This window comes from Pongo abelii, chromosome 4 (assembly GCF_028885655.2).
Source record: "Pongo abelii isolate AG06213 chromosome 4, NHGRI_mPonAbe1-v2.0_pri, whole genome shotgun sequence".
Taxonomy (NCBI): domain Eukaryota; kingdom Metazoa; phylum Chordata; class Mammalia; order Primates; family Hominidae; genus Pongo; species Pongo abelii.
The window spans coordinates 9,130,087-9,148,260 of NC_071989.2; the positions used below are offsets into that span (position 1 = coordinate 9,130,087).

The 18,174-nt window shown below is 42.1% G+C and overlaps 1 protein-coding gene across 9 annotated transcripts in view; it reads right to left on the reverse strand.

Moving 5' to 3' along the window:
- SEMA5A (semaphorin 5A) overlaps positions 1 to 18,174 on the reverse strand; it is a 516,352-nt gene that overhangs the window by 13,309 nt on the left and 484,869 nt on the right. For all 9 annotated transcript variants that reach the window (XM_063724051.1, XM_063724052.1, XM_063724054.1 and 6 more), the window contains 5 exons: positions 16,202 to 16,427; positions 12,644 to 12,862; positions 3,878 to 4,048; positions 1,668 to 1,823; positions 213 to 260 (listed from right to left, as the gene is read on the reverse strand). In XM_063724051.1, coding sequence (XP_063580121.1) covers positions 213 to 260; positions 1,668 to 1,823; positions 3,878 to 4,048; positions 12,644 to 12,862; positions 16,202 to 16,427 — 820 coding nt within the window. The remainder of the gene's footprint in view (positions 1 to 212; positions 261 to 1,667; positions 1,824 to 3,877; positions 4,049 to 12,643; positions 12,863 to 16,201; positions 16,428 to 18,174) is intronic.

Consider the following 18,174-nt stretch of genomic DNA (forward strand, 5'->3'; position numbering starts at 1 on the left):
GGGTCTAGGCACCCCATTCTGAGAACCACCAATCTGTATGTCAAATATTGACTATTAGCCTTTATGCCGAGGTAGAATGCCTGGGATCCATGACTTTCTCCAGTTTTTCATTCTTGGCCAAGAGGCAGAAAAATTATAGAAAACATGCAGCAAGGGAAATGATTAGAATATATCAGTACATCCATTACAACTACTTAAAAGGAATAACGTACCTCCACACCTTTTCTCTTCTACGCTACTGGATCTTGCCACAGATACTTCTGGAAAAAGAAAAGTCGAATCACAATGTGTAAAAGGTGTTGAGAAGACAGTCCACATTCATGCTTCATGTATGTTTGTCTAATGATTCTGAATTTTATGTGACACAAAGTTTCAAAAGCTTGATTAATTATCAGAAAAATTCTACTTGTTTCTTTGCTTGTTTTAACCAATCTGATATGGATTTGGCCAAATCACCTTGACTGGGGAGAGATGAGATTCATTTATCACAGAAAGATAATGCTATGGTCTCTCAGGTTGAAAGCAGGAAATGTGCTCATTTTCCATTACAAGGTGTCTTGCCAGGGGAGAACCCTTCCCTCTGCCCAACACACAGAGTACTCCTGTGGTATTCCTGCTTCTGAGACTTGTTCCGTCAAAGCCAGTGTTGTCACCTTCCCGGCAGAGGGAGGGCCCATTCACCAGAGCTCAAGGACATCTCCAGAACAAGTGAAGTCCCTCTTCAGGAGGCCACTGATGCTCTTGGCATGCCATACATGAAACCCCCAGCAGGATGCAGAGAGAGGCCACATCTCATACATGTTTTAACTCCCGAGGATAAAATATCACTCAGTAGTCTAGAAACACCATTCTTTCCTGTACAGATTTTTTGTTAGACAACAAGAATTAAAAATATGTCTATCGTTAAAAAGGAAAACAATAACAACCATTCTTACAGTTCTGTGCCGTACATGATTGAGGTATGGTATACTAATTTTCTCTAAAATAGTATCTTTTGCACAGATCAAAGAAAACTGGCTTATAGAATGCAACTCTACTATTTATTTGTAAGAGGCTGGTCCACCTAACAGTCCTAAGGCACACAGTGGACATATGCGCAATGATCTATGCATTCATATAGCACCTTGTTACAGTGAGCATGCAACAAGTGATCAGCTATCACCAACAACTACACACTGACTTTACCATGAAAAGCTGGTTGAATGAGGGCCAACCTCTTCTCCAACAGGAGAATGATGATGCATTTCTACCTTCTCAAGTATATTAAAGATAGCATAAAGAGAATGGTGCTTTTTCTCTGTATGCCAGTGCATACACAGTGAGCACTGCCTAAACATTTAACCTAATATTAAAATAACCAAATAACCAAATCATATTTAATAATAACCAAATATTTTCCTGTTTTTGAGCAAAGTCTTCTGATTGTATTATAGTTGATAAACTGCAAAAGACACTTTGCCTAAGAAATCTTAAATTTATGAACTGAATTCATGTTTAAATCTGCAGTTATCTATAGACCTACATTTTAAACACCTTGAAACCATGGGGCTTGATGGAATCATCTCTATTTCACCAAATAAGCCAAATAAAACTCTGACCTATGAGTCATTTTCTCTCTCCACGTTGGAAATGATTTTGTTCTTACTGATAAATACCTTTGCTCTTACCTGGGATGAAATTAGAGTCAAACACACATGGCCGTCTCTCCGTGGTGTTCCCGGAGCACTGGCTGCCCATGGGGAACAGGAGGATGCACTGGCGGGCGCGGACTTGGACGCCAGAGGCTTCACACTCAGACCAGTCCGACCACTCTGACCAGCTCTCTGCAGAGACCAGAAGAGGGGAGATGGGGCGGAATGGCCAGTAAGCTCAATCATCCTGGACTCACTGGCAAGTTACATACGTGATTTCCGGATTCCATAGCATGTTTTTAATGGTTCTGTGCATCAGTAAGATGTAGTTGTATCATCTAACAGATCCAGTAAATACAGTACAAACGAGGATGAATAAAAGTGCCTACACTGTTATATATTTGATCAGATATCATGAGCTTAAAATAAACATTATTTTAACATTATAAAGTAATTGTATTTAGACACTTAATAAGTGAATACATGAGACCCAGCTGTGTGCGGACCATCAGCAGTGGTGGCACGTAAGTCATCAATGCAGATGCCATTTTGCTATCGGTAATGCTCCCCTCAAAGAACCTCAAATGCTTTCCTGAAACATTCCTGAAAATTCTCCACCTTCCTCTGTGCTCAGACGAGAGGAATAATTGTGTGCTCATGAGAGTCCTGGGTTGCTGAAAGGGAGTCTGAAGCTACACAATTACTTTCTCTTCTGTTATAAAAACAATTCCGCAGAGTCAACATGCCAAAGTCAGGCTACCCTTGAGGTAGAATTCATTTTATCTCATGTTTGCTGTCTCTGAAGAGATAAGGTCAATGCATAAGCCTTTGGCCAAGGCCAAAAGAGGGGCATTGAAAGGATACTTCACCCCAAAATGGAAGATTTACTAGGATTTGTGAAATTCACTCAGGCATACAGATGTGTGAAAAGAAAGGAGTAACACTCCTATATAAGTAAGAAAGTTAAAAAAGTAAACTCTGGATATTGTTTATGGAATTTTAATCAGGATAAAAAGGTATTTTTCTATGCAGTTTGCTTTTTTCCACTTTTTAAGTGGAAGCATCCACTTTGTAGTGGCAGGGAAAATTTGAAAATCAAACTTGTGCCTTGCTCCAGTTAAAGGGCACATTATTTCCTTAGAAATGCAGAAAGTGCCAGTTTTGGGAATGACAGTGAGAATCTGGCTTCAAGGCCCTTTTCAATATACATAGAACCTTCTAGAAAGATATGCAGGAGCAAGCTAAAAAAAAAGTGTGTGTTTCAAAGTCAAAGTTAGACCAAGAAAAGAATAGCTCATTTTCATTCCAGGTGGTTCCTTCATGTCAGTAAACCAAGCTATTTCTGGGATGGTGGTGGTGGTGGAGGCCCCAGGTGCCTGCATCAGCCACAGGGAGCTTGGAGCGAGGAGCTCCCACACCCACAGGCCCAGGGCTGGTTCCTGTGAGGTGCACTTCACAGCGGTGCTCCCTGCTCTCCACCCTGATTTTAAACAACAAAACCTCAGACTCTGTTATTAGGCTACTGGCTTTAAGAATGCTTTGCTATCCCCAGTTTCTGTTGTTTGCTGTGCTCCTCCACTTACTGATTTGATGTCACGCTTTTTCTTTCCTTTAATTGCACTACCTCTAAATTACAGCCTATTGACCATGGATGAAGCATCCTGCAAGAGTGCTTAGTGTCCCCTTGTCACATTTTAGAAGTCATTCCTGGAACACAGGTCTGGAGATCTTTGGAAAACACATGGCTGCACCCAGGCTGGTTTTGAGACAAAAAGGCTGCAGGCGATTTCCCCACTCAGACCTCCAGACTCCGTGGGGGGCACTACAAATGTTCGTTCTTTCCCACCTTTCCTTGGACTTTCTCTCTCCCTCAACACAGCAAGGTGTCACCTGTGGGTCACTAGTGTTAATTAGCAAAGTCAAGAATAAATTAGGATGTTTCCTAATTAGGGAGATTGGGTGTTGTAACATGCCATAGATTCAGAACTCATGTTTGAAGCCTTTAGCACTCTCCCATTGCTGGGCTAAAGGCTTTGAACACGAGTTCTGAATCTATAGCTCAGTGAGAACTATTTTATTATAGATGCTATGTTTTAAAGTCACTTCAAGGGTAATAGCATGTTGTTAACTTGTCCACCCCCCTTCCAGTACTTACCGTGATGCAGTATCATCAATTACACCATTTATCCATTAAGGAAAGAGGCCAATTTGTCCCAAAGCTGTGCAATAGGTGAGGTGCCGCTTACCTGGGCAGGGCTGCGTGTTGCAGAGTGCCTCTTCTGTGTGCAGCCCCAGGCAGATGTCCCCTCCATAGGCCGGGGCTGGATTGGAGCAAGAGCGGGTCCTCATATAGTGTCCACCGCCGCATGTTGCTGAACATTTTGTCCAGGGGGACCAGCAAGACCACACGCCATCCACTGTGAAGAAACACAACGTCACAGCTCTTCTATAATCCAATCCCAACCAAGCGAAAAGAGTTACTAAATGGAAGCTAAGTGGATTCTGTTTAGTAAGACAAACAAAATGGAATCGGCACTCCAGGAAGGCTTCAGTGCATCGGCGCACGTAGCAACGAGGCTTCTGACCCCTCGCAGGGCTGCATTTGGAGTCTTCCTCTTGGTGACAGATCCAGTTTTACAGATTCCTCCCTATACTTTTTCAGTTCCCTTTATTCATTCTTTCAGAAAATATTTCTAAATCTGTCATATCTAAGTACAAGCATGACGGCAGAGTGTAAGAGGTGTCATAGTAATTCCAGCCCCTGAGAACAACCATGAACCACTTTGTACGGTTATTGATGTAAAGCCCCAGCCAGCTCTCACCTTTGCCATCTAACTAGCCAGACAAGACTTAAAGCCAAGGTAAGTAGTTCAAGTCACAAGCTCCTTTACTAATTGGATTATGGTTTACTCCCTGACAGTGGGATAGAGAAAAGCTAACAGGTCCCATGAGGAAGGTAACTGAAGAATGCTCGGTAAATTCAGGCACAGAATGACCAAATTAAGTACAGCCACACAGACTTGACACTATGTTTAAATGACTACAGAGAGGAATATGAAAATCTGCAGCCATATGTCGGGTTAGATATTAAGAGTGCAGTTTTACAATGTGCATGTTAGGCCTAACTGGTTCCTTGACTAACCATTTCCATGACAGCTCATAACCCAGCACATGTCTCTGCCTGCTCAAGTTAGCCTCCTGAATTCTTTAGGCTGGGCTTTTGGTACCTGTAGACCAGCCTGCTGAATAGCTGGGAGCAGGTGGCCCACCTGAAACTGGGAGACTTTAAGACTCAGTCCTTTATTAGCTGATCTTGCTAAAACCAAGACCTCATGTTGTTGGCTTGGGCTTGTGACAAGTCAAATATAATTTTCTGTTTAGCTAACTTCTGACTGTGCCTCTTTCTTGCTAGCCAGACCTTCCTTGTTATTGCTGAGTCCCAGGACAAAGCTACAGGACTTTGTCAAACAAGGTATTAGATCCTAATCAGGGGTTAAGCACCAATCGTAACCACAGCTAAGTCAATTAAAAAGCTGAGGAGAGACTCACTATTGCTATATGTAGAGAGTATCATATTTTAACATTCTTTGTAGCCTACACAAAGAAACAGGAGCAAAAGGATGCCAAAATCATTCAGGGTGTAAGATTGTTTTAGCTAGAATAACTTAGATTGTATTTTAATACGCCTGTCGTGATGTATTACATCATTATGGTGTTATGTTTCTTTTTAGATATTGGCAAAGGTAAAAAGCATTTTTGAGAAAGCAGAGCAAAAATATCATCTTTATGACAATATTCTAATTTGCAGAAAGTAAAAACAAAACAATATTTGAACTCAATTTAGAAATAAGTTTGCAATCTAACTGGAAATTTTGTGATTCAATAGTTTACACAAACTTGCAGAATTCAACAGTATTTTCCCTAAAACTTATATGGTATATGAGACAGTTAGAGGAATTGATCAAGTGTTTGATACTGGCTGTAATATCAGCAATAAAAAAGGCAGGCATGTGTTTTCCTAGAACTTTCAAATTTTAAAAAACTCTCTCCCATATCTATTCTCACTGAAGGAAGCACTTGCTGACAGTTTTTTTCTGTTTGTAACCTAAATTGGAGCTTGGCCTCCAGTGAGTACCCTTGCATGCCCCATACACCAACGCAAAAATAAGTCATTGTGACTTATAGTAATGGCAAGTATCTCAGATCTTGGCTGTCTAAATGTGCACAAGGCAGCTCAGGGCTGAGAAGGGTCTAATGTGTGCCCTAGATTGTGTCAGGGCCTGATGTACAACCAACCATGTGTTCTTTAGATCCCTGGCCTCTGTATGGAACGGTAAACCTGCAGATGAATGGCCAACAAGTATGTGAAAAGATGCTCAGCATCATGAATCAACAGGGAAATGCAAATCAAAACCACAGTGATGTATCACCTCACACCTGCCACAATGGCTACTATCCAAAAAACAAAATATCAGTGTTGGTGAGGATGTGGAGAAAAGAGCCCTTGTACACTGTTGGTGGGAATGTACAATGGTGCAGCTGCCTTGGAAAACAATGTGGAGGGTCCTCAAAAAATCAAAAAACAGAGGCCGGGCATGGTGGCTCACGCCTGTAATCCCAACATTTTGGGAAGCCAAGACAGGTGGATCACCTGAGGCCAGGAGTTCGAGACCAGCCTGGCCAACATGGTGAAACCCTGTCTCTACTAAAAATACAAAAATTAGCTGGGCATGGTGGTGCACATCTGTCACCCTCACTACTCAGGAGGCTGAGGCAGCAGAATCGCAGGAACCTGTGAGGCGGAGGTTGCAGTGAGCTGAGATGGCTCCAGTGCACTCCAGCCTGGGTGACACAGCGAGACTCCATCACAAAATACAAAAATAAAAATAGAATTACTGTAAGATCTAGCAATCCCAATCCTGGGTATATATCAAAAAAACTGAAATTAGGATCTCTGAGATACATTTGCATTCTCATGTTCACTGCAGCATTTCTCACAATAACCAAAATTTCAAAACAACCTAAATGTCCATCAGGAGATGAATGGATAAAGCAAATGTGGTAGGTACATACAATGAAATATTATTCAACCTTAAAAAATGAGATCCTGCCACATACAACAACATGGATGAACATCGGGGAGGACATTATGCCATGTGAAACGAGCCAGACACAGAAAGACAAATAATACATAATTCCACTTAGATCAGGTATCTAAAGTAGTCAAACTCATAGAAGCAGAGAGTAAAATGGTGGTTGCCAGGGAGTGGGGGAGAGGGAAGTGGAGAATTGCTGTATAGCTGGTATAAACTTCCAGTTATTCAAAATGGGTAAGATCTAGAGATCTACTATACATCGTTGTATACCTATACTTAACAATACCGTATTGTGCACTCAAAAATCTGTTAAGTAGGTAGATTTTATGTTGAGTATTCTTACCACAGAAAAAACAAAAATAAAAACAGAGACTAAATGTGCTCATTTCAATGGTTCCATAATCATGCAACATCTAATGATCTCACACCAGGAAGCTGATGTATATAATATATCCTGTGATATTGCAAACAATATTTATTCCTGTCCACATTTCTACCAACATGTAAGTCAATGTGTATATGATCTAGTCTAATAACTCCTCTCCCACACATACACCAACTGTCCATCTGGTGTCATGGTAAATTCTCCTGGCACAGGATCATTTATTGTTAAACAGAGAGAATGGAGCTCTGGTTTGAATAACCGTTTAAGAGAGCATTTGGAACAGAATCCAGTTGCTGAAACATTCCCACTTGGGAGTTCAAATCACAAGATCACACTCTACCTCCACCAATTTCAACAGTCAAAGAACTGGGGAAATGGATGTTTCTAGTACAGAGGGAACTCAAAGGAGACCTGGAACCACTTCCTTACTGTGTCCGGAAGTTGCTTAGTCTGCAATTGCCCTGTGTCCCCAGACCAATTGTAATGCGGTGCTTGCTTTTTGTCCTCTTGACCCTGTCTTTATGTTACAGGTTTCAACCTACATCATGGAGCCGTGATGTAGGATATTGATTATTGTACTAACAATTCATATTAGAAAGGCCAAAGCATTTCTAAAATAGAATTTCAGAACACAAATCTTAATGAAATAGTCTTCACCGTGAGGGAGCCTGTACAACTTGGTGGGGAAGTAGAAAGTTTCAGGGCCAAGAAAACAAAACAAATGTAAGCCACTGTGGAAGGCACAGCATGTCAGGGGCCTGAGTGAGGCTGAGCCACTAAAATAGATTTTTTTTCCCCTGCTATGTGAACTATACTGGACTGAAAAAATAACATTAGTAATAATAATAATTAAAATAATAAACTCATTCAGTATTCCATCTCCGCCCTCACAACTGCCCTGGGGGTTGTTCCAGAAATGAATGACTTGAGGCATGGAGAGGTTAGGTCCTGGGCAAGTGAGTGGGAAGCTGGGGCTGGAACACTGGCAGGCTAAGCACAGAACCCGACACACAAGCACAGGTTAGGGCTTCCCATAACTCCTCCCATGTTGCTAAAAATCACACAGGAATCTCCTCATGGCTTGAATCATCACCCAATTTAGCTCAAGAAATACTGGTTCATGGGAAGGTCAGACAAACAAACGCAAGCTCAGATTCGTGTTTCTTTCAAGGAACCAAAGCAATTAATTATAGGAAATTATTTTTGATAAAATGAAATTTATACATGAAGTAACTTGAAAGAAGAGGATAACATTCTTGTTGTAGAGATTCTAGCTAAATATTCCACCCACTACAGTAAGATTAAAAACAATGGCAGTAACCAATGTACAATTGCCAGAGATCTAAATAGCAAAGTAAAAACTAAATAACTAAGGTTTGCTCAACAGGCTTCCTGTGTGTGATCAGAGATGTGAAGCCCTTCACTCACAGTCTCTTGGGACATGGGAAAATGTGGTATTGATTCTCCAGCATACTGAGGTCTGGACTACATAGGTTTGCACTGCAGGACAGCTGTGCTCTCTGCTCCTAAGGATCTCTAAGCAGAAATTTCCTGCACCAACTGCCCCCTGCCTGGCTCCACTTCAAAGTATGGACTCAAGGACTCCAAGAGTGCAAAGGAAGAGAGGGTTCTGAGCACACCAGAGATGCCTAAGAGATTTATCTACACGACACACAACTGCCAGAATTATTCTTTTGACTCAAAGAGTCTGTCCCTCCATTAGATTTAGTGTTCCTTCCCCCATAGAATTATTGTTTGCAAAATACAAAACAGAACCATCTCAGTTAAGTCTGATGAAAAGAGTTTGTGTTTACTTCATTAGGTTTTCACCTTCATTTTCTTTTTTTTTTTTTTATTATACTTTAAGTTTTAGGGTACATGTGGCCAAACTCTGAGGTTGCTTTCCTCTTAGCTGAACATTACTTAGAAACAAAAAAAAATCCGTTGTCTGTACCTTTGTAGGTCAAGGTCTGGAGTCTTTAAGGCTAAATCAAATATGCACTGAGGAAAAGAAGTGAAGGAGAAATAATTAGCTATTTCTCAATGCTGGCGTAAATTATGTAGGTGAAGGTACTAGTTAGATGGACCCACAGAAGGTGAAAAAAATGATTATTTCAGCATGGGCTTGACTTAGAAACCTTATTATAGTTTATTTATACACATTAGTCTTAGAGGTAAAATTTTTCATTGATTAATTTAAAATGTATTTTTATATTCTCTGGTTTATTTTATTTTGAGACAGAATCTCACTCTGTCATGCAGGCTGCAGTGCAGTGGCATGATCTCAGCTCACTGCAAACTCCACCTCCTGGGCTCAAGCAATTCTTCTGCCTCAACCTCCTAAGTAGCTGGGATTACAGGTACATGCCACCATGACAGGCTAATTTTTTGTCTTTTTAGTAGGAATAAGGTTTTACCATGTTGGCCAGGCTGGTCTCAAACTCCTGACCACAAGTGATCTACCCAACTTGACCTGCTAAAGTGCTGGGATTACAAGTGTGAGCCTCCATGCCCAGCTGATTTATTTTCATATTTAATTTTAATGAGAAAACGTATTTTTAAATAAAATACACTGTCCATTTGTAATTGTCCACTATGAACCCAACAGGATTAAAGAAGAGTAAATTCACAGGGGAGAGTATCCTGAATGAGACAGGAATCAGCCTCTAACTGGCTTCCTGGTGACTGTGCAGCTCAGCATTCACACCCCTAGCACTTCCAACCCTCCCTGCTGGGTCATGCCCTATCATATGTTTAGGAATTTCCCAGGCAGGGGAAGCACCACTCAGCCCTGACTCACCCACTGCCTAGTGCAAGGTGACATGGGCCACTCTGAATAATTCCACAACACTCTGCAGAATCTTGGCTTTTAAAATGAAAATGAGGACAGAGTTATGTCAACATATTAAAGTTATATATGCATGGTATTGGCTTGACCACCAAATCAACTAAAATGAGAGCAACCAACAGATCATGTTAATAGAGTGTCTCTGATATGAGTGGTGACCCTTTGTACTTGTGCACTAGGACAACATCCAAGTGTCTGCAGGAATCTGCACATCCTACCCATGGCAAAAAGGATAGGGTCTGGAGCCCAGGGAGACAAGGGTGGGTGGCGGGACCCTGCCATTCCCCTGACATCTGCCCCTGTTCCAGTTTATAGCATGGACACGAATCTAGTAAGCTTGTCCACAGGATTCCTCTCAGCCCCCAGAGGAGGACTCCTTCTACTGGGGTTGTGGGAAAGAACAGGTCAGTGACCTTTCCCAGCCTCTCAGCATCAGCTTGACTGGGAAAGCTGGGTGGGCAGAGAAGGAGTCTCCTGAGGCTGGAGAAATTCAAGCAGAGACACCCTAGGAGGAGCCAGGCAGCTGATAAGAGCAGAAACATTATTGGGAGCCTCAGCTACAAATCTGGAAACTATACATTTTCATTTTTATATACATGTTTATTCATCTATCCATTCATCCATCCACTATCCACCCTTCCAAGCACCCAATCCAATGAATGTTCATTGAATATCTGCTACAAGCCAGTTTCTTGATGTAAGAACTCAGAAAGTTGTATCTACTAGAAATATGTTCATATTCTATGCCTTTCAAAATGTTGTATCCAACTCCAGAATGAGCCTTCCTCCCAATTTCCCGTCTCTGCTTGTCAATTTCACCAACTCCTTTCTGTCCCTCAAGACCCAGCTTAAGGGCAGCCTGCTTGCTGTGGCTGCCATGAGCTCTCCTTGGTGGATACAGTCACTGCACCTGGTTGTCATAAACTCAGTAGCCAGTGACCATACTGGGTTGACACTGCTCCCAGGATGCATCCTCCCTAAACTCTAAGTTTCTTTCTGACCTGAATCATAGCACTGCATCTGTGTATACCCTGTAAACTGCACAGTCGGTTACTCAAAAACGCTTCCTGAGAAACGACATGAATGAAGAAAGATCAATTAACCAACTCTTTGTCTCCTGATTATTAACAAACAATCCATGATGGGTATTTCTAGTATGTGCCAGGCCCCTGCTGGGAGCTGAGGTTGCTGCCATGAGTGAGATCAGGCCAGGAGTCCCTGTCCTCATGGAGCTTCAGACAAAAGTCAAGGCAGCCTCCCCAGTCACAGATCAGCCCTCGGGATGGCCATGACGTGTGGGCTGAAGACTTTCTGTGGGTTCTGGACAGGAGAGCAGGAAGTGGGAAGCTCTGGTGGAAGTGTTGTAGGTGCTAGGGACCCTGAACTGTGGCAGGAGAAAAGCAGAAACAGGGGCTTGAATATTAAAGGGAAAGATGGAGGAGCGTTTCAGGCATTGTCAGAGCAAAAGCCCTGGGCGGGGGCTCTTTCGGCTCATTTTCATGACTCTGTGCTTGCTTGGGAATTCAGTGGAATGAAAAGCCAGGCCTCAGGAAGAAGACCCAGACAAACAGCTCTGCTAGGCCCACAGGAGAGAAGAATTTGCGTCTTTGAAGGACTTAATTAATGAGGTAGACCTTTTGTGACAGAAGACATGAGGACCAAGAACCGGCTTGGCAGGCCCAGGGTCCAGGGGTTGCATGTTTGATACCCATGACCCTGGATGACTACCTGATGGTACATGGAGGCCACGTGGGGGAGGGCTGGGTCCATCAGTGGCCTGGGAAGGGATCAGCTTCCAGAAGGAGCTGATGGTCACTCCAAAGACCCCAGATATTTCAGACCACATTAGAAAGGCCAGCTTTTCCATCAGGCACAACAACTAGAGTCCATATCCTTTGAGTAGCTCATAGGAAAGTTTTAATTCTTTTTACAATCAGAAGAAAAAAACATGAACACAATCTAGCCTAGATGGTATTTGTCTTTCCCCAATGCATTAGGGAGTGGGGGGCCCCTGCAGACAAATGTGCCCAGGACCCAGGGAGGTCCCACTGCGGCCCGGCCTATCAGATCTTTTTATACAGACAACTAAAGTCGCATGCTTGTCTGAAAGGAGGGCAGACAGCATGGTCTTAATATTGCTTGGAATGATTTAGGATTTGGTTTCAGGTCTGCTGGAGAGAAGGGGTTTCTTTTTCTTTCCTTTTTCCACTCTGGGCTAATCCAACAGGTGATGACATCACACAAGACATTTATTTATATGTTTGTTTGTTTATTTACTTTTGAGACAAGGTCTCGCTCTGTTACCCAGAGTGGAATGCAGTGGCCTGATCTTGGCTCACTGCAGTCTTGATCTCTTGGACTCCAGAAATCCTCCCAACTCAGCCTCCAGAATAACTGGAACTACAGGCGTGCACTGCCATACTTGGATAATTTTTGTATTTTTCGTAGGGATGAGGTCTGGCTATATTGCCCAGGCTTGAGCTCTTAGCCTCAAGTGATTCCCCCCTCTGGCCTCACAAAGTGCTGGGATTACCAGCATGAGCAACCATGCGCAGCGAAGACATTTATTAAGAACACAGATCTCAAACATGAAGCCAGGGAGCTGTGTGAGGCCTGGTAAATTAGAAGGCTCTCCAAGGCCCTTGAGTTTTCAGATGTTTTATAGATTACACAATCCACTTACCCGGGCAGGGCAAAATGTTGCATTCCTGGTATTCTAGAGATGGGCCAAGGCAAGGCATTCCCCCATACTTGGGTTCAGGGTTGTTGCAAACACGCTTCCGGTTCCGAATGCCCCTGCTGCAGTCACGGCTGCACTGTGACCATGACGTCCAGGCTGACCAAGCCCCGTTGACTGTGTGGGCAGAATATCTTCCAGCACGCAGGAAATCCCCAGAAAGCCCTGCCAAGGAAACAGGTGAAGTGTGATTCTGTTACAAGTTTCAGAGGAACCACAGTCCATGATGACTTTCATTCTGTATCTGCTGTCTGCCTGATTTCTAAAACTACCCTCTCACATTCCGTTGAGCTCTTTTTACACTTCAGTAGCCAAAAATCAGTGGTGTGATAGCCTCTTATTTCTCAAGGTTCTTTCCTGCAGTTACTATGAAATAAGGTTGAAATTAAGAACTCCATGTGAATGTGGTGAACCTTTACACAGTAAATAATAGATTCTGTATAGGTAGTTCATTTACTTTTTGAAGACACTTCTTACAAAGAAAATACAACTTTCTCACTTCCCTTGGGAATTCTACAACTGCCCTCAGACACAATGGGTAGAGCCTGCCCTCAAGGACTTCCATCTGGAGGGAGGGAAACATAATTCAAACATTTCCTAAACCTATTCTTTCAGCTGTTAACCTATCAAAGGTGAATTAATGCTGGTGAAATGGGCCAAGTCAACTGCTCCTGGATCACAGGCCAGAGAAACTCCTGTCTGCTCTGTGGAACTCATGCCCCAGAACTGAACACAGCACTGAGCGACTTTGCCAAATGTTCCTAAGAAGTTTAGAGCACACTACCTAACAAAATGTGTTTCCCAAGGAGCCAAGAGAGGCAGCAGCAGCAGCAGCAGCAGGTGGGCTGTGGGGTGAGTGGGGAGTTGCTGTGGCAGGAATCACAGCCAATAGGCTTTGAGGACATATTGTGGGTGATGTGTACAGTGAGCACTTTCACTTGTTAAGTCATGTAATTAGCCATAGTCAAAATTTTATGAAAATGTCTTCCCACTCACAATACTAAAAAATATTCAATACTTTTCTCAAATGTAGGCAATGTGACACAAGCTTTAACAAATAACTCTAAAAGTCTATGCAGTAAAGTTCCGGGGAAGTGTGCTCAGAAGACAAGTGTGCCAACAGCTCTCAGTGTTGTTAAGCAACTCTGCTGTTTACTTAGAAAATCTGTTTCTGAAAGGATGGCAGGATACTCTTCAGAGAAATTGAATTAGAAGTGTCTTTCTGTGATAAATTAGTATTCTGTGGTGAATCAATAAAGAAAAGCTATGCACAAATCAAGCCTCATTTTATGTGGTCAGAGGAAAATGAGTCCCATTTTGTGTTTTCAAGATATCAATACCAAAATGTGAGATGGTCATGAGAACTCAAAGCCATTAAGATACAGGAGGATAAAACTCTATGCACACGTATGTTTATGGAGGCACTATTCACAATGGCAAAGACTTGAAACCTGGCCAAATGCCCATCAGTGATAGACTGGATAAAGAAAATGTGGCACATATACACCATGGAATACTATGCAGTCATAAAAAAGGATGAGTTCATGTCCTTTGCAGGGACATGGATGAATCTGGAAACTATCATCCTCAGCAAAGTAACACAAGAACAAAAAAACCAAACACTGCATGTTCTCACTCATAAGTGGGAACTGAACAATGAGAACACATGGACACAGGGAGGGGAACACCACAGACCAGGGCCTGTTGGGGGTGGGGAGCTACAGGAGGGAGTTTGAGCCATGATTACACCACTGTACTCCAGCCTGGGCAACAGAGCAAGACCCTGTCTCAACAAACAAACAAACAAAAACCAAAGAATTTCATGGGGCTTAGTCATTTAAAAAGTTATGTGGGACATACTTTTCCTGAAAAGGATTCATGGGATATACTTGTACTAGAAAAAAACTTCTAAAAGATAACTGAAACTTGCATTTAAATTTTGTGCTTCATCTCACCACCCTAGGTGGAGGTCACAAGATCATCCTTTATAAAATGTGCATATTTAAGTCCTCAGTTATCTTTCTCTTGGTATTTCATCATATACCTTCTCTTCTAAATACAGCATGAGTTTACAAAATTAAAAAGAGTGACTATTATTTTGTTACTCATTTTTCCAAGAGGGTGGTATTTGTTTAAGTTGTAAGTTTATTCACATAAAACACTGTATGAAAGCAGACTTTTTTATTTGCTTCAAGTAACAATGAGCTTGGGTAATCACTGAACTACAGTGAGCAGTGGTATGAGGAGAGGAGAGAGTTAATGTCAGTGAGAGCAATAGGATGAGGGAGCAGGCTTGTAAAGCAAGTGGCTCCTGCAGCACCTGCTGGGCCTCCAGGCATCCAGGCTGTTCAACAGCTCCCAGGAGAAGTCATGGTGATCTGTGACAAGAGAGCAGCTGGTGGCCATCACGCAGAGCCACACTGTCTCAGAGACTTCCCTGTGGCAACACCAAGGGGATCTACCAAACCTCCATGAATTTATCCCACAATAAATTCTGTCCAACATGGCAACACACCAGCTCAGTGGCACTTGTCCAGGCTATCCACTCTGGGTATAAGACCCCTTCTCTATAAATGGTGGCTGTCCTTTCATGTTGGGAGAATAAGGTAGAATCACCTGTACAAAGATGCTAAGGCATATCTAAGAATGGCCACAAGATATAACAATTATAACAATCACTGTTCTCATCAAACTGTGTACCAAGGACCCATCTATGAGTATCTATTTCCTTTTCTGTTGGTATCTTTTCCTTTGGAAGAGATTTTTGCCCAATTAGAGGAGGCTGAAAAACAGAAATGAACAACAAAGCAAAGCATCAAGCTATTAAGGACCACCAGGCTCAATTCCTTTTTCTGCAGTTGAGACAGCCAAGCTCTAGGGAGAGAAAGTGAATTGCCCCAGGTAAAAGGACCACTTGGTGTTAGGGCCAGGCAGAGGCCAGATCTGGTTTCTGCCTCAGGGCTTTCTCCATGTTATTACTATGGCATTCAAGGGATTTACTCAATTATGAGGAGCAAAGTTATTTCAAAGACTATTCTAGTATCCTTACACACTGTGCTTTTTAAAAACAGAAAAATCCTTTTATAGGTACAAAGAGAAATGCACTTCCATTGCCTTTGTGAAGTTTCGGGATAAATAAAGAAAAACCTTTCTTCAGCTTACATTTTAGTGCCAGAAGATGTATGAAAGATCACTGATGCTTCCCCACTACATTTTCTGATACTAAATAAATCTCACACAAATGATTCTGGGTCTATAATAAATATAGTGTTATCTGGGGGCCTGATTTCATAGTACCACTTCAATATCTAACTTCTTACAGTAAGGCTCTTTTCTTTCAATTTGTCCTACAGTCAGTTGTGCTCTATAGGGATCACTGTTTTCAAGGCTGCTAAGCCATAAATAACCAAAAAGAAAAATGCCCCCTTGCTGTTTATGACCTTAGAGATAAGATCAAAGGCCCTTCCATGGAAGTGGGTCAGTCCCCACGGAATCACTACTCACCATCTGTGGAGCAGCCACTAGTGCCGTCGCTAGAACAGTACCGCATTTCGATTCTCTGTCTTCCCACTTCCAGCAAATTCGGATCAGGCAGGCGGGCTTTGCATGTGTATCGGAATCGCTGCTCATAGTGGCCGCCATTGTCAGAGATGTTGACAGGCGTCCAGGGTGTCCAGGGCGTGGTCTTCTTCAGCTCAGGACACGGGTTGGTGTTGCAAGACTGGTACTCCTGGGGAGAATGCGCAGACGAGTGTTACCATACGGGGTAAACAGAGCAACCTCACGAAGGGCTCCTTTCCTTTAGGGAAAGATAAGGGTCTCTAAAACACCAGCTCCTAAGACACTCACAGCTACTCTACAAAACTGAAAACACATTTATGTTAAATTAGGCATTCAACAGAATACTCAGTGTTCAAGACATCTCCAAAAGGAATCCGCACAGTCTCTCCTGTGTAAACAATGGGAATGAGACAACAAACTTAATTCCTTGTGGGGAAAAACCCCACCGATCCCATAAAAATCATCTTCCTTTCACTTAATGAATAGCTAAAAGTACCCATTATTCCGATGTTAAGTTTAGCTATTTTCTTTAAAAGATTGATTTGTAAACCTCATAATATTCAGTTTGAGATTAATGGATGTTTTAAGGCCTGGGATCACAGACGTGAGGTGTTAGAGTGATAGGGGAGCCACAAGATAAAATGATGCAAGAGACTTTTTTTACGTATAAGGTTTCCCATCATCTCACAGCTAACACCTTCAATACACTTCTCAGCTTCTCCTGAGAGTACACTAAAACGTAAGTTCTGTTCCCTCCCTCCCAGGTACCTCCCTTGTAACCACAGGTAGGAGGATCCTGGGTAGCTGAACATGCAGTGGCTTTGGAGGTCTGGCAGGTGGAGATGATGAAAATCTGCCTGGAGCACCTACTGATTTATTTGGCAAGCATTCTACATACAATTGCTGCAGACACAGAGCCCAACAGGAGGGATACAGGAGTTGACCTTGGATGCAGCGTGACATAATTTCTCCATTTTACACCAACGGGTTTCACTGGAGGGAAACCCATACACATAATACACCTAGTGATGGCCACAGGATTAAATATTTTTAACAATATTTTATTAATAAAATAAGAATTAAATCACTCTTTAAGCTTTATCATAAAATAAAAAAAATTGCTCTATCATTCCCCCACCTATTTCAGTTGCAGATTCTGATACTTATCTCCACAGAGCTAAACTTGAGTTTGGGTCCTTTTGGTAAACCCTTTGAATCTACAAATTCCTTTAGTTTTAGAAATATTCTTGATTACTTCATTTCATGCTCTCCCTCCTTTTTCTTGCTGCATCTCTTATCTTTTGGATGTAAACTCATTTATCCATTTTTACATTTCTCATCTTTTATCTCATAGCTTCCATATCTTCATCTTTTGCTCTAGTTTCTGGAAGATTTCCTCAACCTTATCTTCCAAAATGATGATTGAAATATTCATCTTATCTACTTTACATTTTAAATTTCCAAAAGCCCTTTTGTGTCTTTTTTTTGGTTCTTGATTATTCCCTGTTATTGTGTGCTATTCTTATTTTTTTGGTCACACTACTTTCTCCAATTTGAGTACACTGATGATTTGAATACACTGAGTACTTTGATGAATTATTTCAAGGTTGTAGTCTTTCTCTATAGCTTCTGTATCTCCTAATTGCTGAATTCCCTTTGCTTGTTTGGACCTCTATCTTTCTTGTTAGATCGTTTCTTCTGTGATCTGAACATTCTTTGTTTTCTGCTCTGATTTAGGGTGGAGGGCTAAAAAGTTTAACTGGAAGGTCTGAGCACAGAGAAGTCTGTAGACCTGGTCAGATCTGGTTGAGATCTTTAACCAGAATTTAAGAATCTTTGTCAGAATCTTAAACCTTTCCTGCTGGACTCTTCAGAGATCCCTGAGAAGACTGCTCCAGTGTCTTGCCTGTCTTGAT